This window comes from Panthera onca, chromosome X, assembly GCF_046562875.1.
Source record: "Panthera onca isolate mPanOnc1 chromosome X, mPanOnc1 haplotype 2, whole genome shotgun sequence".
Classification (NCBI taxonomy): Eukaryota; Metazoa; Chordata; class Mammalia; order Carnivora; family Felidae; genus Panthera; species Panthera onca.
In genome coordinates, this window is record NC_138357.1 from 104,554,595 (window position 1) to 104,581,186 (window position 26,592).

A 26,592-nucleotide genomic window follows, 5' to 3' on the forward strand; every position below is an offset into this window, starting at 1 on the left:
GTAAATGAAATGATGAAGATAAAACGGAATCAGATGGTGAAGGGACTGGCCTTTATCTTCGAGCCAAGAGGCAAACATGATATTTTTAAGCAGTGAATCTAGCATTACTCCAATTTTACAAAGATGATTTTCTGACCAAAATAAAACTAAGAGTCTGACAAACGGATTTTATTTTAATTGTTGGTATTTTGAACTCAAAATTCTTATGTCCATTATAGGATTTCTACTCTCTGTTGCTTCAACTCGTGACTCTGATGATTATACATAGAAATGATGACTGCATTAAACTCATGAAGGCCACTGCATGTAAGCCCTAATTAATAAGGCCAGGATAATCACAGATCCTATAGTCCATCCTTTTCTTGGTATGTCTTTGCTAGTAAATTAGATATTGCCCATTCTTAAGTATGGCACCCGAGAAGCAAAGATACGTCCAGGAAAAATTTGCGGAGAAAGAAGTAAAAATGTCTGCTGGCATAGTTGATAGGTGTTTTTACTTTTGTTAACTTAGCAAGTCTGTGATAACAAAATAGGCATGATTACCTTTCTGTGGGGCCCGATTGCTAAAGAGAATTTATCACTTGATTCTAACTCCATGATTCCTATATCACCTGATGGGGTGACTCTCCCTTTATAACTGTGTTGCTCTTAACTCCTTGATTCTCTGATGATGGAGCTTATTATGTTAGTTGTTCCAAACATGTTACACATCAGTCTGAAGCACGTTCCAACCTATAGCACATTAGAACCCATTCATAGATCATGAACACGGTAGCAATTCTGAATCCAGATCCTATTGTAAACCTACACGATTTTTAAGGTGGCACCACAGTGCCACTGTATTTGCTGATACGAACGCTAAATCTACAAACCAAGGGACTAGACATTGAGGCCATTAAACTAAAACCATGTGCCAGACGTGTTTTACAAGACCCATATAATATCCAAAAATGAATGCGGATTCCTTTAAGTGGGACCTATGCTCTTTATGACATCATACCTGACCTTACTCTACTCACTTATATTACATGAACTTTACTGTATAAGCCAAGATGTAGCATTTCTATCTTTTTGGGAACCATACCTTTTACCTGAAAATGTCTTTAACGGCCGGGAAGCTGACATTTAGTTTGGGGTTGACATTAGGCTCAAGGGTGAGAGACAACATAAGACACAGAGACAGCGGTGAGGTGAATGCAGGTGGAGCTAAGTACGCACCTCAGACACAGAGGGGATGTCAGGAGTGGCTGAGAGGAGAGGCAAGGAAAGGAAGAGTTTTCAGCGTGACAGAGACTGCACTCAAAGGCATCAGTCTGGCTAATTCCGGCCCCTCCAAGCTAATGAAGAGACATAATAAAAATGGCAGCTAAATTAATAGGATGTGGACTAACCAAGGACTTTACATAAAATGAATACCGAATATGAAAACTTGGCCCCTGTAGTAACTATTGCTTCATCTCCTTCATTTGGTACAAGCCCCATTACTACCCCTCGCCCAACCTTCATGTACTCACATAGACATACAGGCTTTCCTGCCATGGGAGATAGGGCTGAGCTAACGCACCTCACTGTGACGCCATAGCAATCTGTTCAAAATTTAGATCTGTGACCTAAGCTAGGCCCATCGGAATTCCCCCTCAGAGAATCTCCAACTCCAGCTAGACTTCCAGACTCTACTTTTCCTCCTGGGTAGAACGGAGCAGAGCACTGCTTTCACCCTGTGGGCTCGCCCACACCCTGCCACGTTCCGCCTCTAAAAATGGTGACATGCAGAGAGAGGCAGAGAAGAAAAACGGAGAAAATTCGCGCATTGTTCCACTCATCCTTGAGGCCAGTTCCATTCCTGTCACTTGTGATCAGAGCCCTGGTGATGCACTATCAGAACCTGTGATTCCTTAAACATAAATTGTCTTGGCACAGGAAGCTGATCAGAAAAAAAAAAAAAAAATCCGCAAATTAACTCTTGCTTGAAATAGCCATCTATTTGAGACAAAAAAGAACCATTTTTGGATTATTTTCCTTCTACATTGTTTCTCTGCTTGCTCAATTCTCTATTTTATTTCATGCACATATAATAGTGACTGAAAGAAAATAAAGACCTGTCTACCCCGAATCTGTCAATGATATAATTCTCTCTTGGTTTGACATTTCTTTCACATACAGTAACTGATGTTCTCTGTGACACTTAACTTCACCTGCAGCTACCAGCTCATGTATTCATCTAATATAAGACTCATTTATTTTATTTATCCTTCATTATATAAAAATGTTACTCCCACTCTCTAATTAGTAGCAAATCCTAATAAATAGCATTGGACGGAAAATAGATTGTTCATGGGAAATAGAGAAGGGTTTTTTTCCCCTGAAAAATAGTCACTACAAATTACATTTATATCTAAAAAAATCCTTGTATAAGTCTTTCTATAAATATAATATGTGACATATAATTCTGAAGCAAATATCCATACTACTTATAAACAGGCTGTACATAATAAGTAGACTGCATCTGCATAATAGTCTAATTGCATCTCAAGTAATTTTAGCCAAAATGAGGTACATTATTCAGAAAGCATTTAAAATTTTTAATTGATGACTTAAAAGTCTTAAAGTTGCCAAGATAATTGACGTTATCAAATCAGATATTCAGCATTCATCAGAAACACTAAAAGTTTTTTAAAGAAGAGAACACAAAAAGACTTACTGAACTTTCCCAAAGCTATTTCACATAATGGCTTCTTACTGAATATTTGTAGTAATAATCTCAAATTTTCCTGAAACTCATCATAGCGTAAGTTTCCTGTTTCTTGTGATGGCTTGATGTGACAAGATGCGTTCGATTTAACTTTTCCAGAAAAGCAACGCACCTCCCTTTGTTCTCTTCCTACTCAAAGAGCTGCCAAGTTTCTGTAAACACAATTCTTCAGCAAGCAAGCCTGAGGTGGGTGTCCTGCTTTTATTAAACTAGAAACAAAAATTCTTGGAGACTGAGAAAGCTTGCACCCTGTATAAGCTTGATAAGACCATTGCGAGGAAGTTGAATGGGTGAGGGAATTGCTGACTCTTCTGGAATCCTAAGGAGCTTGAAGCCTTTCTTTCAGGCTCACTGTGGACCAGTGAGCGAAGCGGGAGGTACCTGCTGACCAGACCAATGAAGCAAGACTTCTCAAATACAGTTGAATTTTGGAAAGTAAAAACTCTGATAAGCTTTTAATTTTCTTTTTAAAAATTATTCAATTGGATAATATACGCTATAACTAGATTTTTACGAATTTAAACTAGAAAATTTTTAAAAATCCTTACTGTTTCTGAGAAAGTAACACCGGTCTTGTGTGCAGTGAATTGGAAAAGAGGCCTCTTCAGGAGACTTCACTGTGAGACTCAGGTTTTAAAGCCTTCTGGATATTCTATACCTTGGGCTTATCCTGCATCTTTGGAGTGTACCATTTAGGCACATCTTAAAAGGTGAATGTTTAGGCATTCAGAAAGTAGCACATCAAATTTCAATTTCATCAAGTTGAATATACAATTTCAAATCTACAATTTCCTTGTATATATATCATATACGCATCATTGTATATATATATTGTCCTATTAAAAAGAAAATCATTCCTAAAAGATATGAATACATTTAGAAAAAATTAAGTGATCAGCTGAAGGATGTAATGTAAAAGGCCATATAAATTCCAGAGGAATCAAAATACAAAATGCTCCCTTTAAACTTGGAAATAAGAACTCTCATCAAAATTATAGATGTGGGAAAACAAATGACACCACTGACAGTCATCCTTTAGGGGACATTTCAACAAAACCAAGGCAAAGAAGGTAGTACGATGGCCTTCAAAGTGTCTCCCTTAGGACAATAAAGTGTTTTGTCATAAGTGAACCTGAGATATTCCGGTCAAATAGTCTACACTACCACAGCAATTTTCAAAGAATTAGATGAAAAGAAAATATTGTTCATTCTGAAGCCGGTGAATAAAATTTAATATTTCCTCAGTGAGAAGGCAAAACGCCACAATGGGGACGTGAGTTTTCACTGGTAGACAAGGGGAAGTCATATGAAGTGATGGGCGGCTGATCCTTTACCAGGGTTAGTGAGAAATAACGCTTGCAGTTTCATATGGATGAACCTCATCTCAGAAAAATGTAAAACTGTGAGCTACCACAGAGAAAAGTTATGGGGGTGATTCTTCAATTACAAAAGGATTCTTTAAAAAAAAATTTTTTTTAATGTTCTTATTTATTTTTGAGACAGAGAAAGACAGAGCATGAGCAGGGGAGGGGCAGAGAAAAAGGGAGACACAGAACCCGAAGCAGGCTCTGGGCTCCGAGCTGTCAGCACAGAGCCCCACGCGGAGCTCGAACTCACAGAGTGTGAGATCATGACCTGAGCTGAAGTCCGGCGTTCAACCGACTGAGCCACCCAGGCGCCCCAATTACAAAAGGATTCTTATATAAAATGATTCACCACAGAGTTTCTTTAAATAGCGTATTTCTCTTGTGCATATAAATCTTTCATTGATCATTAGCTGCTTAAGAGAGACTGGGGGACAGAGCCTCTTAAAACTGACATGTTAAGCCACTACTAATTAAAGATCAATCAAAAATGAAAGGAACAACTTCTCAGAAATTATGATGTTTCAATTTACCCACAAATCTGTAGGAACATATTAAGTTAGTAGAGTATGATATGACTGGAATGCTAAGTGTTTTAACGTTAAACCATAAAATAGTGGTATCCTATTTTCATAATCATATTCAAGAACAAGTTATTTTTCACGAAGAGTCTGCATATAATTTAGGAATGCTCAGTTATTTAGCCAAAATTCAGGAGGAAATTTATAGATGAACATCTCTCTTTATATTCAAATTTTAAATGATACGGGTCTTTTTATAGTTTCTGTTTTAATGAACGTCAGTCATGTGGTACATACTCTTATTCTGAAACCTCTTTTAGTATTCTGCACCACAATGTCTTTTGATAGGTTTATTTCTGATAAATTGGCATTTACTTTGCGAATTCAAAAGGAGCTCTTGTTAACATAGGATACTCACTGCATGTTTCTATGCTAGTAAACTTCAATCATTACGAATGACTCGGAAAGCTTTGTGATAAAGGTGCTTGTCAGAGGAAGAGCAGTATTTTTCTGTAAAATGAATATGACTATCGCCAAAACCTTCAGGAGGAACTTGACAGACATAATGGTTTGATGCTCTGTTTTGTAAAATTATCCTCACGTCCTTTGTCTTAAGAATATTATATCTGAGTTTCTTTAGTTTAGAAAAATAATGTTTTTCAATCTTACTTTCTCCTTGATGGTCATTTATATATTTGTGGGCATAGTGTCCATTACACGGTCATTAAAAAAAAAAAGGGGAATACTTTTCTTCTGTTAGAACTATGTATTTACTGGGGCGCCTGGGTGGCTCAGTCGGTTAAGCGGCCGACTCAGGCTCAGGTCATGATCTTGTGGTCCGTGAGCTCGAGCCCCGCCTCGGGCTCTGTGCTGACGGCTCGGAGCCTGGAGCCTGTTTCGGATTCTGTGTCTCCCTCTCTCTGACCCTCCCCTGTTCATGCTCTGCCTCTCCCTGTCTCAAAATTAAATAAAACGTTAAAAAAAAATTAAAAAAAAGAACTATGTATTTACTATATGCACTTGGGTAGACTTGTTGAAGAAGTAAGTAATCTAAAATCAGTAATGTCTTTAAGATAAAATCTAATTTCAGTAGAAAAACTTAGTGCGCATGTTGTTCTTAGAGGGGAGATAGAAATTAATTTTCTAAAATATTATCCATCCTATAATGAAGCCCACATCTGCTACCAAAGTATGTTACACTAGTAAGAATAGAAACATGATCAAGTAATCATTGGCATGCAAAATGCATTTCAGGGACCTTCTATATACAGCATTCGATACATAGCATTAAAATATCTCAACTACTGGGTGCCTGGGTAATTCAGTCCGTTCAGTGGCTGACTCTTGATTTCGGCTCAGGTTATGATCTTACAGCTTGTGGGATCGAGCCCCGCGTTGGGCTCTGTGTTAACTGTGGGAAGCCTGCTTGGGATACTCTCTCTCTCCCTCTCTCTGCCCTTCCCCTGCTCATGCTTGCTCTCTCTCTCTCAAAATAAATAAGTAAACTTAAAAAAAAAATAACCTCAACTACTAGCAGCAAGGAGGTACTGACTACTTAATATATACCAGGCAATGCACTAATCTTTACATGCATTATCTCATTTTATACCCACACTAACTCCATAGACGTGTCTTATCATAGTGCTTTTTTTATCACTTAGGTAAATGAGGGCTGCTTGTTCAAGGTTATACTAGTAGTAAGTGGCAGAGCTGGACTGTCATCTAGGTCTGTGTGACAGAATGTGCTGAAATGGGAATTGGTGTCACACGCCTCCTTTTTATCATAACCAAAACAATTGAACAACAACAATAATAAAACCGTAACAATGATATTACATTTTCTTTTTGTAAAATTTGAGATATAAAAGCATATAGGAATTTTTGGTCTCTGTTTTCTCATCAGTTAAAGGAAAGATTTGACTTGATAACTACCAAAGCCCCTCTACTTCATACAATTCCTAAATTTAGAGTTGTGAAGAATTATACATATCTAGTCAACAACATATAAAATAGTACTTACTCTCCGTCTTATAACAAAAGAGTAATCTGCATGATTCGTGTCCAAGTCCAACAAACTAGACTGGAACTAGACCAAAATCTGGGAATTTCAATGAACTCTCTGTATTGGTTTTGTGGCAACACTTTCTCTTGGATCTTTTCTTTCTTCCCATCTTCTCCCCCTTCCGCCCCCTTTCCAAGGTAAGAAAAAGCAGGCGCACTTACATGGTCTCTATTCCAGTTTTTAATGCATCTTAACAAGCACTTCAGCTGCCTTCCAAATTTTCAGATATCAGTGACCCATAGCAGCTGTTCTACCCTCCATCTCCATCTTTCTTTGGGTTTCAAGCCTGTCAAGCATTAGACCTTGAGCATTTAACACTTAAAAAGGAAGTGTGACTTCTGCTTAGATAGCAATTTTTAATGCAAACATTCAAGTTGCATTTTTACCCAGCCTATTTCTCCTCTCTAGCGCTAAAAGAAGACTTTGATTTTGAAATCTGTGAGATTCGTATAAATTGCGGCATATAATGATCCTAGAACACTAACAGTAGGTTCCATTTGTTGATTTCTCATTTGCTTAAGGATATGAAATAGTAACTAAATACTGATATGAGAAATATTTCTCCTCAGGTTAGAATCATAATTTTTAAGGCGCTTTTGCTTGCAAAAGTAAGCTATCAGACCACAACAGCTGTCAAAAGTTATTACTTTCATTTATCATGGCATGATAAATTTGGATTGAGTAGAACTGAATGCCATCACTTTATATAATTATAATACCAGTCTTTATTTGCTTTTACATGCTTTAATTATGATGCCTATTTGTCCAGAAGCTCCAATTTATGCCTAACAAGCTTTATGTCAGTCAATAGAGCCATGTTGATCTGCCCATCTTTCTTAAGCTGGCAACAAGTACATCATTTTTCATCTAAGACTTGGACCGTGGATATACATGTTTTCATCCAGAGTGAAAGGAAAGTTTTATGGGTTATTTTATACGAGTTTGTCAGTGAAAAAATGTCTTGTAAATTCCCTATGTGGCAATAAGAACAAAGCCAAAAACAACAAGAAGAGTAAATGTGGATGGACAAACTCAGTCAACACTAACTTCCCTACCTCTTGGAAACGAAGGTCCTATATGTATGCATCACTTTCATGACTCAGCAACAAAGTATTTTTTTTAGCATCAACAGTATTATACGCCACTTTCAGAATTACGTATCAAATTGAACACCTGAATTGCTCCTTGTTTCTAAGATACTGATAATAAGTACAGTAAAATCTTGGTTTGCAAGCATAATTCATTCCGGAAACATGCTGGTAATCCATAAACACTTGTATATTAAAGTGAATTTCAAGAACCATTGGCTCAGTTGTGGTCATGTGACATTTGGCATCACGGACGGCTTGTATTGCAAGACATCGCTCATTCACCAAGTTAAAATTTATTAGAAATGTTTGCTTGTCTTACGGAACACTCACAGAACAACTTACTTGCAATCCAAGGTTTTACTGTATTTCCCTCCCTGAAAAAGGAAGCAAAGAGGCTTCGCAATTTTAGTCAGAGTAGTAACTATTCAGAAAAATATGCTTTGTTTCAAGTTTTTAAAATATACACCTAGCTAGCAAATATTAGATAATAATTCCCTATCGTGTCTCCTTGGATTAAAAACTCAACTAGTGGGGCTCGTGGGTGGCTCCAGTGGTTAAGTGTCCAGCTCTTGGTTTCAGCTTAGGTCATGATATCACGGTTCATGAGTTCGAGTCCTACACTGGGCTCTGAGCTGGCGGCACACAGCCTGCTTAGGATCCTCTCTCTCTCTCTCTCTCTCTCTCTCTCTCTTTCAAAATAAATAAACTTAAAAAATTCAACTAGTGTATTTGTAGTAAAACACATTCCAGGCACAATATATTTATATACATAGTTCCAGGACATATAAGGCTCTGAGTTATGGAATGAATAAGTCATGGGAATAAAAGATACAGTACAAGGGAATATAGTCAATTGTATCGTAATAGTGTTGTATGGTGACAGATGGTAGTTACACTTGTAGTGAGCCCAGCATAATGTATTCAGTTGATGAATCACTATGTTGTATACGTGAAACTAATGCAATATCGTGTGTCAACTCTACTAAAGAAAAAGCAATGAAGTTGAGCATGTTTTCAATAACTAATTATTTTAGCATCACAGTAAATTGAATGTATCATTTGCATGACAAGGAGTTTTCCTATAAAGATATCAGTCAGGATCTATTATATAAGATATGAACATTTTTCCTTCAGTCTAGTTGAAATTTAAAATTTTGCAAACTATAATATGGTAAAATAGGGCAAGATGTGCTAGTTAAGTTCCAGTGTGCCATTTTATTTTAATTAGCCTGTAGCTAAATTGGATAGTTACATGTATGTGTGTCTCTTTACTTGGACAGATAACGAAAAATCTGAAGTTTCAATATTGTCATCAACCACTTTCCTCTGCAGGTTAACATGTGGGGAATTCTTATTTCCTCAGATATAGAAGTGTTTGTTTTTTTAACAAAGTTAACAAACATATTAGATATTAAAGAAAAATAAGAGCAATACTGAGCAGATTACTCAATTCAGTGTCATTATTTTCTTTTACAGAAAATTTGGAGATGTGTGCCTTTTGTGGCATGCACACCATGTCATCAATTAGTATGTATTGGCATTTCCTGTGCCTACAGTACATTATCAGATTACTGTGAGCTTTATTAAGAGACATAGAATCTAGAGAAAGTTCTCAGTTGAGTGTTAGTATAAGCAGGAGAAGAAAGCAGAGAATGTAAACATTCAATTAGGTTTCCATATTTCATCAACCATAGGCATTTGCCTAAACAGACTAGATTCATTTGAAATCCTCCAAATGTGGCTAATTCTGAAAAAGGAAAAGCCACTTGTATGCAATGAGTAGAGAGTGAGAGAAAGAGGTAAGAAGGGAGAGGAAGAAGTAATTCCTAAAAAAAGGAAACTGACTTTTCCTTCAAAAACACTCCATTACAAAGATGTATGATGTTATTGATCTTATCAAAGGTTAAAAAGTTATTATATTCATTAGAACTCTAAACTGTAAAACCTGTTAGAACTAATAAATGAATTGAGTAAAGTTGCAGGATACAAAATCAACACACACAAATTTGTTGCTTTTCTAAACACACTAATAATTAACTCTCTGAAAGAGGTATTAAGAAAGCAATCCCACTTACAACTACATCAAAGAGAATGAAATACCTAGGAATAAGTTTAACCCAGGAAGTGAAAGACCTGTATATTGAAAAATGTAAGACATTAATGAAATAAATTGAAGACAAAAATAAATAAATATATAAGTAAAAAGATACTCCGTGTTCATGGATTGGAAGAATTAATATTGTTAAAATCTCCAAACTTCCCAAAGCAACATACAGATTTAATGCAATCCCTATAAAATTCCAATTGGATTTTTCACAAAAATAGAACAATCAATCCTAAAATTTGTATGGAACCACAAAAGACTACCAATAGCAAATGCCATCTTGATAAAGATGAACAAAGCTGGAGGAATCATGCCGGATTTCAAACTATGTTAGAGAATTAGAGTAATTAAGAAGTATGTATTGGCATAAGAACAGACACAGATCAACGGAAAAGAATAGAGAGCCCTGAAATGACCCCCCACGTATACAGTCTATTAATTTATGAAAATGGAGCCAAGCAGTATACAATGGGAAAAAGACAATCTCTTTAATAAATGGTATTGGGAAAACTGGATTTCTATCTTATACCATACACAAACATTAACTCAAAATGGGTTACCAGCTTGAATGTAAGACTTGAAACCATAAAACTTCGAAAGGAAAACAAAGGCTCCTTGATATTGGTTTTGACATGGAATTTTTGGATCTGACCCCAAAAGCAAAAGAAACAAAGGCAAAAATATACAAGTGGGATAACATCAAACTAAAAAGCTTCTGCATGGCAAAGGAAGCCATTAACAGAACAAAAAGGAAACCTAATGAATCAGAGAAAATAATTACAAATCATGTCTCTGAGGAGCTAATATTCAGAATATACAAAGAACTCAGACAACTTAATAATACCAACAATAAAAACACCCCCAAAGTGATTTTAAAAGTTGACAGAAGATCTGAATAGACATTGCTCAAAGCAGGCATACAAATGACCAACAGGAACATAAAAAGATGCTCCACATTATTAATCATCAGGGAAATGCATACAAAACCACAATGAGAAATCACCTCATACCTGTCAGAAAGGCTACTATCACAAAGACAACAAATAATAAATGTTGACAAAGATGTTGAAAAAAGGGAACCTTGTGCACTGCTGGTGGGAATGTAAATGGGTGCAACCACTATGGAAAACAGTACGGAGTTTCCTCAAAAAATTAAAAATTTTTGTTGAAATTTTGTTAAAATTAAAAGTTAAAAAAAACTACCATATGAGCTGGCAATTCCACTTCAGGGTATTCATATGAAGATAATGAAAACAATAATTTGAAAAGATATATACATCTGCAAGTTCATTACAGCATTGTTTTCAATAGTCATGATATGGAAACAACCGCGTCCATCAGTGGATGAATGGATAAAGAAGATGTGGTATAAATATACAATGCAATACTACTCAGCCATTAAAAAGATTGAAATCTTGCAATTTGTGACAGCCTGGATGGACTGTGAGGCTACTAAGCTAAGTGAAATAAGTCAGAGAAAAAGTATGATCTCTCTTACATTTGGAATCTAAAAAAACAAAACAAAACAAAACAAAACCCAAAATGAAACAAAACACAAGTTCAAAGATTCAGGGAACAGACTGGTAGTTGCAAGAGGCGGGGGGCTAGAGAGTGGGAGAAGTGGGTGAGCCTTTTTTTTTTTAGTTTAAACAAGTTGAGTTGAAAAGATTTTAAAATGTATTATAGCCATTATATACTTGTGGTGAGAGTGTATACAACTTCTTTGGTAAGAATTCTGAAAATGTAGCAAGAAACTTTAATAAAATTAGTTACTTTTACAAGTATTTTTCCTTTCAGGAATGTGACCTGTTGAAATAATTATAAAGTTAAGGGAAAATGTATAGGTGAAGATCACCACATCATTATTTAGGATGCTGAAATTTGGAAAAATCCAAATTTCCAGCAATACGTATGAAATTATAGGACCTTCACATGGATATCATGTGGCCATTAAAAAATATTTTCTGTTTAGTATTTTTTTAATAGAATATTTAATTTAATATTTAATACAACCATAAGAGACTTAACTATAGAGAACAAACTAAGGGTTGCTAGAGGCGAGGGGTGGGGGGAAGGGCTAAATGGGTGATGGGCATTAATTAAGGAAAGCATTTGTTAGGATGAGCACTGGGTATTATACGTAGGTGGTGAATCACTAAATTCTACTCCTGAAACCAATACTACGCTATATGTCAACTAACGACAATTTAAATAAAACCTGGAATAAAAAAAAGCAGCAGAATGTTACTACAACGTAAAGAAACAAGATTTTTTTCCTGTATTTCTCAAAATTTCTACCAGTAACCTGTATAATTATTTTATAAGCAAAAACCAAACTTTAAATAAAGTGAAAGTTTGAAAGTCTGGTAATGATGAACATCCTCTGTCCTGGGAGGTTCTGAAAATGGGTTCCTGGCCATAACGAGAAGGCCACATCTTTGACTGACATCCTCAAGGCTCAACCTTAGCAAGATTACGGCATCTGTCTTTTGATTCCCTTGATTACCGCGCCTTGAAAGGATCAAGTCAGGCTCACCTCCTAGACTGACCTTCAGAATTGTACAGCATGATTTCTGGGATTTTACCCAAGAAAGTGCTGTCCAGACGTTTGCTGATGTCTGAAAGTTATTCAAAAAGGACAAAGTTCTTTTCTCACATTGTAAAGTAACACACTGATGGCACTTAGAGTGGAAATGCTAGGCTGTAACCACATTAAAAGTGATTAAAATTCAAACCCACCAATTTACATATTTTATATGAATTGAGTTACTATTATATATTTATATTATATATATTTGTTCTTTGCTTCTTTGTGCCTTTTCCTTTCTACACTGGAATGGTTTAAATGATCGCTATCATAATCTTTCCAGTTTTTGAGAAGATGAAGGAATTGGGAGGAATAGGAAGCCACAAGGGACACAGAAAGGGAAAGGTGGGCACAGCCCACAAATGGCAGAGGAAGGAGAACCTGGTGATGAAAACAAATCCATGCATTTTATGATTTAATCTATAACATTATTATTATTAAGTTTTATATATTTACAGACAAACTGGAGAACTGATGGGTTTATAGTTATCAAGGTCAGATGGATGTGTGCATAAGTTTGCCAGGACGTTCAAGTTAGGTCACCAGACATATACCAACTCAGCTTTGTGTAGTCACTGATGATTGTTCTTAGAATGTAGTCCATATGGTAGTTTTATTATCCTCTGAGGTCAAGCCTCAATTTAGGACAAGGTTGAGTCAGACCCTTGAGCTTCCGGCCAGTGAAACTCTTGGAGATTCTCACCTTCTCCTAAGAGTAGGCACCACCAAGATCTCCATCCCTGGTTCCGGCCATCCTCCTTACTCCTGCCCCATGAAACTTCATTCAGTCCCCCTTTCTTAGGATATAACACATTTGGCCCTATTGAAATTGACAGCTTTTTCAAATCTAAAAAGGCAAAAATTCAATCCCCAGGAGGTAAAAAATCTAAGTACATATTGTAGAAAATGAATATATTTTAGACACCTGGAGTTTTTTTTTTTTTTTTTTTGTCCTTAAGATTACTTCCTATTTTCACTTACCCTTTGTGATCAGCTGTTCACCTACTCCAATACTATTGCAGTAACAACACTTTTGAATATGCTATTCGCAAAGGTAGTTTTTTCAAATCTACTGCTGGTCCCAAAATTCAAGGACTCTGGTTAAATTTCTCTAACTAGTAAATAATTTATCCTACACACTGAGAACTGGAATCAGAAAGTACGATGAAACAAAAGTTGTTTAAAAGAATTCAAATCCCAAGTTGATGTCTCTAGTTACTTGGTTTTTAAAGAGAACTCATGTTCCTTTGGCAGTGGTAATAAAGGAGTTAGGGTACTTCTCAGAGCATTTTGCTAACACACATGCCCATCTTTCTTCAAATGAATATACAGTGGAAACTTGCAATTTGCATAAGAAATTTTCATACTTTCACAACTATTTGATTAGTCTTTATAATTTTTGTTCAATAAAAAGTATTTTTTAACAAAGAAAGTTTTACAAATGATTCCATTGTGTAGAACACATTAGTAGAACGGAGAGAACACTAGATAATATAGGGAAACCCAATTGGCAACCATCAATCATACAATTCTTTTAATCATGTTGTCAAGTAAAGAGCCACAATTAATTTCAATTTCGCTATGTTCCTACTTGGTAACTGGTACCGTAAACCGTTTCTTCTTTCCCAAGAACGTTTCATATAACTCCTGACAAATACATACTCTTTGGAGTTACTGAAAGGTCTGTATGAGTGTGGCCACTCAGGAGAATCTACATTTCAAAATTTCCTCAGAAAGTAGCACTAAAATCTAATATACTTCAATATACCATAACATGAGTAAAGAGCATGATGCAATTTTAATCTATGTTTGTTTCATAAACATTGCCTTAATGATGCTTAATGATACTTGCATGTATATGCCATCAATTTAAGGGCTTGGGTTTACCATCAAAAAAGCATATTGATACCCTGACTTGTATAAATCCTATACATGCTCATGCCTTAAGTTACTAAATATATCCAATGTTAGAAATCTGTTGACTATAATAATTTTATAGGTTCTAAAACCATCACACCTTTTTTTGCACCGTAGCTTTGAATATGCTATTCGCAAAGTTCATCAGTAATCTTAAAGATGATTTACAATTTTAATCTAAATTCTCACTCCAAAAACAATAATAACATTAATAACTTAAGGGATGGGCTATCGATTCCTTTTTAGTTGTATACAGTAAAGCATTTCATCTGTCAAGTGGTTAGTGTAGGAAGAAGTTTCTTAAAAAACATAACTATATGGTTAAAATTATACTGAACATAGATAAACCACTAGAAATTCTAGACTGAACCCTAAAATAATTATGTCAGATTCCGATGTGTTGATAACTGGATATTTACCAAAGCATTTTGTCCACGTTCTTATGTCTTAAACCTGTTGGTTCTTTACCCAAAAGCCACTTGGTCACATTTTATTAAATATTATCCATAACTTAAGTAGCATAATGTCCTTTCCATTTGATTAGATAAAAATGATTTTTAACTGTGATAGTCACATTTATCTTAATGAACCTGTACCTTTTCTCCCCATTTTCAAAAATTGTATTTTAATGTATTAATGGTATATTGTAAGTCAAAGAGTTCCATAGTGCCCATTGTAAAACCAATTCAAGCCTTATAAAACAACAACATAATGCCACCAGTAAAACCTTCAGCCCATCTCATTTCCTAACAACCACCTGAAAAACATATGAGTTCTTATATCCATATGTCCAGCTTGGTCCTAATGCATACACTGTGGGGGATGGAATGGGCCACGTTTGTTGGTATTTTCTAATTTTGCTCCCTTTAAGTACACATAAGTTTAGCTTAGAGTATTATATCAGGGTACAATCTAGGCTTATTAACTGTCAGACTGTATTGAGAGAAGTGTATTAACTGGAATTAAGGAATTACTCACCCAGCTGAGTCTCCTGAATTGTCAGTTTACTTTCCACAGGATACAAAAGCTTGGGTGGCTTATCAGTCAGAGGGGCTGAAAAACAATAATAACGATACAGACTTATAGTTATGCTGCATGAGCTGAATGATAGAACACAATTTATTTTCCCAAATATTTTTCATTCTCACAGTAGTGTGTCAAAGCATTCTACCAGGTAATGACTTACATATTGCAGGTAGTACCTTCAGGCGAGCTGAAAAGCTATTAGATTGTACACAAGTCAAATATAACATTTCCAAATTGACAGTCACATGACTGTTGAAGTCCGAATCAGGATTGGCCAGTCCTTAAGAACATATGACTGTGCTTCATCAAATTTTTCCATTTGCACCTTGTTTTCTGTTTTAAAGGGTACCCCATGTTTTCCCTGTGTTAATTAAAGCTACACATGATATCTGTATTGTGCATTTCAACGATTTGGGGGACATAATGTCTTATTCTTCTTAATCCCTTTCCAAGTTTCCATACCCTGGATCACACTGCCTCATACCCATAACTTACGAATTAGATTAAGTATTTCTTACACACACAGTCTCTAAATGGGATAGCAATGTGGCATTCAATTAGTACAAGTACAAGCTGCACACTCAAACATGCACATAAACATTCCCCAAGATAATATTTGAAATGGTACCTTCCATTTACTCAAAACCCCTTATTACTATTATCCATTACATTTTGTAGTATTTGTTGCTAATTTGCATGATATACTCTCTTTGATTTTTCAGCTTCCACACATTTCTGCTCTGCACTCTCATTGATTTATTAATTATCAGCCTATGGATCTAAGAGTGTACTATTAAGCATCTTGAAGATAGGTTTTCCCATTGCAGACTTCATTCCTCGCTAAACTAGACTGTCTGGAATTTAGACAAACAGGCAGTTCTCCTTCATTAAGCCTCCCTCCCTACCCTCTCTTATTGAATCTCCCAGGTCCCTTGAAACCTGTCGCTGCAACTTCCACTCTGTAACAAGTACAGAAATGATCAATTAAGGGTTGCTGAACTAAAATGTTTTCACTTCGAGGGCTTTATTCCTTCCTTGCCAGGAGGACATGCCAGTTTGGGTGATAACAGGAAGGCTCATCTAGACAGCGGTGCCTGGAGTTGGCTATGTGTCCTCATCGCCAGAGGATTCAAGAATTCAATCTGCTTTGGCAGCTCACCTTCATCTCTCTTTAACAGAAAACACAGTCAGTGCAAGTGAATCATGCACCCCCCAACGCAGAAAAACAGGGATGAGTTTTAAGAGTCTTGGTTTGGGAGACCACCCTCACATAAGATCAATACCTTTTATTTGCAACTAATTGAATGCATTATTCATTGACCTTCCTTAGCCTTTAACACAGGAATGGGAATGAAGGGGAAAGGAAAGTTGGGGTAATGGGATGACATAAATCACTCTGAAATTCATCTCAAAGATTTGACATCTCTGATTAACCCTACTCTTATTTCTTGCCTAAAGTGAAATTAACCCATTTTTATTCCCCGACCAGCTAAATAAGCAGGCTATTCACTAAATGTTGGCAAAATAGTTGACCATTAATAGGTCAAAAAGCCACATTTCTTAGGCTCGGGGTTATCAGATAATTTCAGTAAACTTCAAAAGCAACTATGGTATCAAAATAGCTGGCTTATTCAGTAAGTTAAGTCAATTTATAAAATTTTGTGATTATGCAGTTACAAGTAGACAACCCAACAGTTTGTTACAGAAAGCAGCTGAGAGAAATGTTCTCTGTTCAAACACATCCCATACTGATTTCCAGTAAGAGAAAAAAACTGTGGAGAAAGATAATAAAAATCAAAATGCAGCACATTATTTCAGAAATGTAAAATGGCTTTGCGGTTCTCTACCTCAACCCACCACCCACCCTGTGGCATAATGTGACATCTTTAAGACCTTTCATATTACTCCCTGTGTGATGACTCCAAGTTACCAGAGGAATCAAAGAATGTTGGAGCCAGAGAAAATCATATGCTTATTAAATCCTTTGATTTTTAAATCGTGTTCCCTAAAGCCCTGCGATTCCCATAGTGCCCCTCCAGGCAGGAGAAGTGAAGATTGAGATAAAGGGTGTTCTGTGTGGCTTGACTTGCTGTACCCCTCTCCCCCAAAAGTAGTTTTGCTTTTAGTCATCTTATATATACACCAGTATTTCACCTAAGGTTTTCATCCCACCCCCCAAAAAAAATCAATTCATTTCAACTGATACATATGGACACTATAATGTGGTAGGCAATGTGATGGGGTTTTGGGATATCTCTGGTTCCTGCCCTTGTATTTTACAATAATCAGAAGTTAAAAGTAATTAAAAATCTGGGCTGACTCAACCCCCTTGTTTTAGAGATGCATGATCTGGGGTGTGAAAAGAACATGGAAGCTAGAGTCCTCGCTAGATCTCTGCCTCCCAATTCTTTGTGACTTGCTCCTGGAATATTCTGTCAAGCGAGTGCTATGGCTCTGTGCAGGTTTCGCCTCAAGGTGTGAGCAATCTGTTAAGAGAGCAAAAATGTGCAGCTAAGTAACCTCAACTGAGAGCAGAACACTCTTACTGTATAGTCTGGTGTGTCATGTTTTGATATTACGCTATGACAGTTTATTTATCAGTTACACATGCTTCTAGTATGATTCACCTATCTTTGTTAAAAGTGAATGGAAACTACCAGATAGTACAACAGCTGAACTATAGGTCTGACACAATGGCAAAATAACTGTGAAAAGAAGTGACTGTTACAGCAAAGATGTAGCTCAGCTCAGCATTCATTTGAGAGTGACCAATTTTGCTGCCACCAATAAAGGACATAGGCTGAATCATCCATTACGAGAATGTTTTTGACACCTTATGGTGAATATTAGTCGAATTGAATGGAGAGAAGACAGGACTCACAAACAAATGCAGGAATGTTAATAGCCAAACAAAAGGAACCCACACAAACACAAAGCCTTCTTAATTTCTTCACAGGTAAAGGTGAGACCGCAAGGAAATTCAAATTACTCACAATAAAAAAACCCCAAACTAATTAGCATCAGACCATGACTAGACCAACTGACATTTTATTGTCAAGAAAACAACTTGCCTCTCGGAACACTCTCTTTCCTTCTCTTTTTCTACCTGCCCCCCCACCCAAAGACACGACACACCCACTAAAGTGACATCATAGAAAAAACCACAGAAAGCCTGACAGTAGTGACATGAAGCACAGGTTGATTTTAAATCCTAATCATATTTTACCACCTAAATAAAACCTTACAACCTTACAGTAGAAAAGTTTTTCTGCTAATTATGCATGAAAATATTTCTATGTATCCACCTCCAGAAGTATTTTCAAGCCCTCATTTTATTCTTCAGAACACCCTATCAATGGAAAACAGTAAAGCTGATATAGTTATTTAAAATAAAACCAAACCTCTCTTACAGGTCTCTCCCAATTATTAAGACGTCCCAATTGACAAAACTGTTCTGCAGAGAAAAGAGGAATTTTAAGGACATTTGTTTTGCTGCCAGTTAGAGAGAAACTTCTAGAAGTGAGTATATATGAAATTGTGCATAGGATTGATTCTTTATCTATGTTAAGGTTCCCTAACTAATCATGAAGGGATTCAGTCTCTCCCTTTTTTCCCATTTCATGTATATTTGAGTTATCAAATAGTAAAAATAGGATCCTGGCTTCCAAAAAGAAAAGTAACAAAAGACCAGGTTCATGTGGCCACTATTCTTGAGTTTTTCTAATGTTCTTACAGGAGGGGCACCTGGGTGGCTCAGTTGGTTAAGCATCTGACTTTTGCTCAGGTCACGATCTATCTCGCGGTTTGTGAGTTCGAGCCCCGCGTCGGACTCTGTGCTGGCAGCTCAGAGCCTGGAGCCTGCTTCGGATTCTGTGTCTTCCTCTGTCTCTGCCCCTCCTCCACTCGTTCTCTCTCTCTCTCTCTCTCTCTCAAATAGATAAACATTAAAAAAGTTAAAAAATATGGTTATTTTAATGTTCTTACAGGAAAGAAAGGCTAAGATATTAAAAATATTTATTTTAGAGAGAGAGAGAGAGCATGCACAAGTGGGGAAGGGGCAGAGAGAGAGGGAGAGAGAGAATCTCAAGCCGGCTCTGTGCTCCATCCCATGAACTGTGAGATCATGACCTAAGCCGAAATCAGGAGTCAGACACTCAACCAACTGAGCCACCTGGGCGCCCTGAGAAATGTGAAGATATTTAAGATGAGCATGTCTTTCTCTGTCGACCAATCACTCATCCAAAATTTAATTTTAGTTCCTCAAATATTAATCCCTCAAATACTACTGAGAATACTCAATACTTCCTGGATACCTATAATCATCCTACCACAAAAATTTTCAAAGTCAGATAATTTTCAGAGTGTATTTTAATTGGTGCCTTCACCGCTTTGTTTCTTAGAAGCATTATAGTAGAGTAAGAAAGATAATACACTTAGCTTTCAGGGAGATATGGGCCTAATAATTCCTGACTCTGCCTTGTTGATTTGGATAGTTATAGAAGTTATTTAAACTCTCTGAGTCTCAGTCTCCTTATATACAGAATGTGACATAAATAATTTTCCTTTATGGCTTGGTGTGAGGGTTAAATAGGATAACAGATTAAGTGCCTGATTATATTTTATTTTTCTTAAGTTTATTTATTTTGAGATAGAGAAAGTGTGAGTTGGGTAGGGGCAGAGAGACAGGGGAGAGAGAATCTCAAGCAGGCTCCACACTGTCAGTGCAGAGCTCGACATGGGACTCGAACCCATGAAACGTGAGATCATGACCTGAGCTGAAAGCAAGAGTTAGATGCTTAACTGACTGAGACATCCAGGTGCCCTAAGTGCCTGACTATAGTAGATGGAAAATAAATCTGCTCTAATAATACCCATCAAAGTTTGGGACAACAGCATTTGACATTCTCTATAGTCTGATAAAAAAATATTTTTATTTGTAAAATGATGAACTGGATGTTTAGTTAATGGCTCAAAAGGCCCTTAGATCCTGAATTTAAGCACCATTAATATTTCCTACATTAGCTTCCATAACAGGAGAACTGACCTATCTTCAAAAACACAGTTCAACAAAACCATTTTGAAGACTTTTAAATATGCAAGTAATGTACTAAGATTGCAAAAAAAAAAAAAAAACCCTCAAAGGTAAACAAAACACAGCTTTTAACCTTGACAGAGCTTACAAGCAGGTAAATAATCATACTATAACTCTATAAGTCAATTTCAAGAGCATTTATGAAGTACTTTTCAATAGTAAGACTCTATTAGAAAGAAAGAGATCAATGAGACATAGATTTAAGAATGTGAGAGATGAGAGCATATATACGATACACTGTGCTTAGTGCTATACTCAGAAGGAATTTCTTTTTGACCCCATTTAAATCTATCAACCGAACTGGTTACAAAATAATATTCACAGATTTATACAACTGATGATAAAACATGCTTTGTGGCAATCCCGCCAACATACCCCGTTTTATAATGCGTCTTGTTTTGTTGCCTGTATGTATTTTTTAACTTAAAAGAGTTGACCAAGGATTGCCTATTTTCCTAGCAAGTCAAGGTAATGTGGATTAACCACAGAGCTTCAAAGATGCAGAATGGGGTTTTAGTTCTGCTTTCTTTGGCCTAGAATGTTTTAACGTTATTTTCTAACAGTGGGGCATAGAGCCTATGAGTGTTACAGCAAGCAGACATAATCCCATGTTTCTTGTGAGAAAAAAATGAATGGACAGGAGAAAATATTAACATGTACTGGGTAAAGCCATTTGGGGACAAACGGGTGCTCTCTTTTTCACTTATCTCTAATGCACTGGGATTGGCAAAATTTCTACTTTCTGTTGCAAACAATTATGGTGGCTCACAACAGAGTCACGGAGCCTCAGAAGCCTCAAAGAGAGAGGAGTGGCAAAGCAACTGAGCAGAAAACTGCAGGGAGAGCAGTTTATGAACAAACGAATACCATGTACAAGATAACCTTGATCTAAGAGTCATGTCAAAGTGATAGAGCAAATACTTTCAAGGATGTAACTCTTACTATAGCTATCAAAATGCATGTATTCAGGAAAATCAAGAAATTCATTTGACTAGCTTTGATACTTGATATTTTATTCATATGGTATGATCAATGTTTCTTATAATGCAAACAGAACAAATATGTTCAATCATTCATTCAACAAATATTTTAAAGATATCTCCTGTTTGCCACACACTTTTCTAGTTACTGAGGGGTATAACAGTGAAGCAGGCAGACAAAATTCCTTGCTTTCATGGAGCTTGCATTCCAGAGAAGGAGATGGAAAATATACATGTAAATGAATATATGCATAATATAATATCAGGCAGTTATAAGTATTATTAAAAAAATAAAGCAGCTGAGGAGAAAGACTAATGTAGGTGCTATTTTAGAAAGGGATGTCAGTAAAGTTTGTTCTGGAGATCATTTGAAAGAGATTTGTGTGAAGGGAGGAAATGAGCCATGTGCATACCAAAAGGAAGATTATGGTGGGCAGAGGCAAGAGCAGGTGCAAAGGCCCTGAGATGGGAATGTGCCTAGTATGTTTAAGGGGTAGTCCAGGTCATTACAGCCATACTGACATATGGAAAGAGTGGCAGTGAGCTCAGAGACAGCCATGGGCCAGGCAGAGCCTTGTAGAATGTGGAAAAGAGTTGGGTTTTATTCTAAACATAGTGAGAATGCCCTGGAGAATTTCGGAGAGAGCACCTGGAAGCATTTATATGCCAGAAGTATAACTGTGGCACCTTGGTGTTCAAGTCCAGGAGAAGGGAGTAGTGTGAAGGCAATAAGGCAGAGTGGAGGCAGGAAAACCAGTAAGAATGGCATTGAAGTAGTCCACAAAGAGGTGATGGAACATTGGTGATGGTGACAGAAATGGTAGGATTTTTTCCTTTAAGTATCTATTTGGTAGGTAGAATTCACCAAGTTTACTGATGGACTTAATGTGGAATATGAATGAAAATCTAGGGATCCCCACTTATGGTCTTGAGCAAATACATGAAGGGCAATGTCATTTAACGATATGGGGGGCAGTTTTACAGGGGTAAGAGGAATTAAGAAACAAGCTTTTATAAATCAACTCAGTTACCTCCCTTTATCCAAGGAGGCTAGAAAATTTTACTATTGATCATTGATTTAAATTTTGAAAAATTAAGCCACTGACTGATAACTCATCTTTTCCTTCTGACCCCCTAAAAGACTGAGAAAATGGGCTAAAAGAGTTTCATATTTCAGGCAAATTCCATATTAATTTATCATGAGATAAATTCTGGCTAATCTCTATCTACTACCTTTTGCTTTAACATAATGCATAAGGTAAAAAATATATACCCCCAAACTTATTTTGACTAATAGAATCAGAGCCATGGTTAGCCAAGATGTTAAGAACTGTTTGAAAACAGGTACCTGGGTGCCTCAGTTGGTTGATTGCCTGACTTTGGCTCAGGTCATGGTCTTAGAGTTTGTGGGTTCAGGCCCTGCATTGGGCTCTGTGCTTACTATAGCTCGGAGCCTGGAGTCTGCTTCTGATTCTGTGTCTACCTCTCTCTTTGCCCCTCCCCTGCTCATGCCCTGTGTCTCTCATTCTGAATAATAAACATTAAAATAATTTAAAAACAAAGAACAGTTCTCCAGTCCTCCCTTGGTGCAATGATGTGCGGAACATGTTCAATTGGCAAATTTAATATCATCATATTTAATTTAGTTTTTCTTCTTTAAAAAAATATCTATTATGAAGTACTGTTCTAACATAGGAGTGATAGAATTTATATTTAATCACTTTCCAATCTCTTGATAAACCTCTCAGGTAACATGAACAGTGAAGAGATTATATTCATTGAATAATTGTTTTTAAAATAGAATCAGTCAAGAATATCATAGAAAAAGTTAATTTTTCTATGGCGCTAATATTAGGGTTCAGGTTCCCCATTCATTTGCCACCCTCTGCAATGGTCTCTAGAGCCCCTGCTTCCAGTGTGTGCCACCCTGCTTGTCAAACCCAGACTCCTGCTGATCTGAGAACTCACTCGGTCACTCACTGTACCCTCATTCTACCAAATGAGCTGAGAAAAATATGGGGGACAAACAAAAGAGAGCATGGGTAGAATAAATAAAGGTGTTTTAGAATTACCCTATGACCCATCAATTGCATTACTAGGTATTTATCCAAAGGATACAAAAATGATGATTCGAAGGGGCACATGCACCCCAATATTTCTAGCAGTGTTATCAACAATAGCCCAATTATGGAGAGAGCCCAAATGTTCATCAAATAATGAATGGATAAAGAAGAGGGGGTACATATATACAGCGGAATATTACCCAGTGATCAAAAAGAATGAAATCTTTGCATTTGTAACAATGTGGATGGAACTAGAGTATATTATGCTAAGCGAAATAAGTCAGAGAAAGACAAATGTCATATGATTTCACTCATATGTAGAATTTAAGCAACAAAACAAATGAACACAGGGGAAAGGAAGGAAAAATAAAATAAAATGAGACAGGGGGGAAAACCAAAAGAGACTCTTAAATACAGAGAACAGACTGAGAGTTGCTGGAGGAAAGGTAGGTGGGGAGATGGGCTAAATGGGTGATGGTCATTAAAGAGGGCACTTGGTGGGATGAGCACTGGGCGTTCAGTGTGAGAGATGAATCACTGGGTTCTATTCCTGAAACCAATACTATACAGTATGTTAAGTAACTTGAATTTAAATAAATAAATTTTAAAAAATTATTATTTTCAAAACAATTGCTGCAGTGGATTTTGCATAAATGTTGTGGGGATGAATTCTCACTGATTGCATGACTGATTTCAACCATTTAAAATAAATTTGTGTGTAGTCGAAGCTAAAGCAAAAAACAATGGTGAGAAAACCGAAACAATACATAATTATCTACAGGAATTATGATGCACACCAAGAAAAGGATGCTGATTGATGTAATAGCTATAATCAAGGAGGTGAGCATGCCAACTACTCTTTTGACTTCTGTTGACAGGCAAGGAAAAAATTAGCAGTCACCAATTAGCTTCTAGGAACAACAGTGCTTTCCAAAAAATTGCAATGTCCTGTGAGGGAAAGTATCTCTTCCCTAGCAAGGAGAAATAAACAAAACTATCATAGCATATCATTTTTTCTTTTTCTATTAGTGGATAAAAGGTCTACAAGAAATGAAAATTATAAATCCCAGGATATTTGGAAATGCTTATTAAAGGAAAATTGTGGAGTAGACAAAAGGCGTCATGTTATTACTGAAAGTCAGAAAATTTATAATTATCTGCTTGGCCTGGACTATCACAATAAGACATTACATCTCCATAGTATAGTGTAATGCAATTTAATGGCCTTCCAGATTATATTAGGTTGGCTTATTTATACTGTACTTTGATACAGAAGGTATTTGCATTTCTTGGCTTTTTCTTTATGATGCAGAATCTGGCACATTTACCCACTGGTATGGCTCTCCGACAGTGGTTCTCAGCTGGGGTTTCACAACTGGTGTGAGGGAGTGCCATGTGACAAGGGAAGCTGCTTAGCTTCCTACAATTTATAGGAAAGATCCCCACGAGAATCATCCCATCCCAGATATCAAGAGTGCTAAGGTTGAGAAACCATGCTATGTGATAACCATAAATTAAAGTGATCTTATTAACTATATTTTCAGCCCAAATTGGACAAGAGGTTTCAACTTTTTGGAAGACAAAAAGCTACTGGACACATGGGGATTGATGAAACAGTGGAGGACACTGTAGTCTGAGTTATCATAGAGCAAACCGCAGCCAAGAAGCAAGCCATGAGGGTGTACAAAACCGTGTGGGCTTAGTACCCAAAAAGGTCAGGTATGACAGGGTGCAGGGGAGAGATGAGAGGCCACCTGAGAAGAATTAATTAAGACTCCATGAGACTATAGATGCTGGAGAGGATGTGGAGAAATGGGAACCCTCTTGCACTGTTGGTGGGAATGCAAACTGGTGCAGCCGCTCTGGAAAACAGTGTGGAGGTTCCTCAAAAAATTAAAAATAGACCTACCCTATGACCCAGCAATAGCACTGCTAGGAATTTACCCAAGGGATACAGGAGTGCTGATGCATAGGGGCACTTGTACCCCAATGTTTCTAGCAGCACTCTCAACAATAGCCAAATTGTGGAAAAGCGTAAATGCCCATCAACTGATGAATGGATAAAGAAATTGTGGTTTATATCCACAATGGAGTACTACGTGGCAATGAGAAAGAATGAAATCTGGCACTTTGTAGCAACGTGGATGGAACTGGAGTGTGTGATGCTAAGTGAAATAAGCCATACAGAGAAAGACAGATACCATATGGTTTCACTCTTATGTGGATCCTGAGAAACTTAACAGAAACCCATGGGGGAGGGGAAGGAAAAAAAAAGAGGTTAGAGTGGGAGAGAGCCAAAGCATAAGAGACTCTTAAAAACAGAACAAACAGAGGGTTGATGGGGGGTGGGAGGGAGGGGAGGGTAGGTGATGGGTATTGAAGAGGGCATCTTTTGGGATGAACACTGGGAGTTGTATGGAAACCAATTTGACAATAAATTTCATATATTAAAAAAAAAAGACTCCATGTAAAGAACGAATAACAACTTCTTTCTCCTTCTAAACCCTCACCGGAAGAATGACCAGAGCCAAGGCCTCTTGCCCCCACCCAAACGCCTAAAAATTAAGAGGTCCTTCTCTAAAGATAAAGAATAAACCATTTAATGCAGAATAGCAGAGAAATTGCAGAACTGCAGACATAATACTAATGTATTATAAAACATTTAGCTGTTGAGGTATTACAGAACTATTTCATAGCAAAAGCTTCCTAATACTATTATACTTCATTTAATATGGAAGCTGTTGGCAACCACCGAACACATATTTACCAAAGGAAGGAGCCTGAAACTAACTTTTTTGGTAAGTGGCAATAAGTATTCAAAGGAGCTACTCAGGGATTAAGAACAAAGTAGCCCATGTAATATCTCAATTTATCAGTAAAGTTAAAATAGCACCCTTTGTTTAATTTCAGTCACCAACTATTAAGTTGGCCTGTCATTAGCTGGAACTTCCAGCATAAATTTAAGGCTTTTAAGCCATAAGAATATAAACATAAGGTAGAAAATAAGTGTATGTATATATATAAAAAACAAAC

At 36.7% G+C, this 26,592-nt stretch overlaps 1 protein-coding gene across 1 annotated transcript in view; it reads right to left on the reverse strand.

The window, feature by feature from the left end:
* IL1RAPL1 (interleukin 1 receptor accessory protein like 1) overlaps window positions 1-26,592 on the reverse strand; it is a 1,360,593-nt gene that overhangs the window by 296,554 nt on the left and 1,037,447 nt on the right. The window contains exon 6 of the mRNA XM_081794008.1: window positions 15,377-15,451. Coding sequence (XP_081650134.1) covers window positions 15,377-15,451 — 75 coding nt within the window. The remainder of the gene's footprint in view (window positions 1-15,376; window positions 15,452-26,592) is intronic.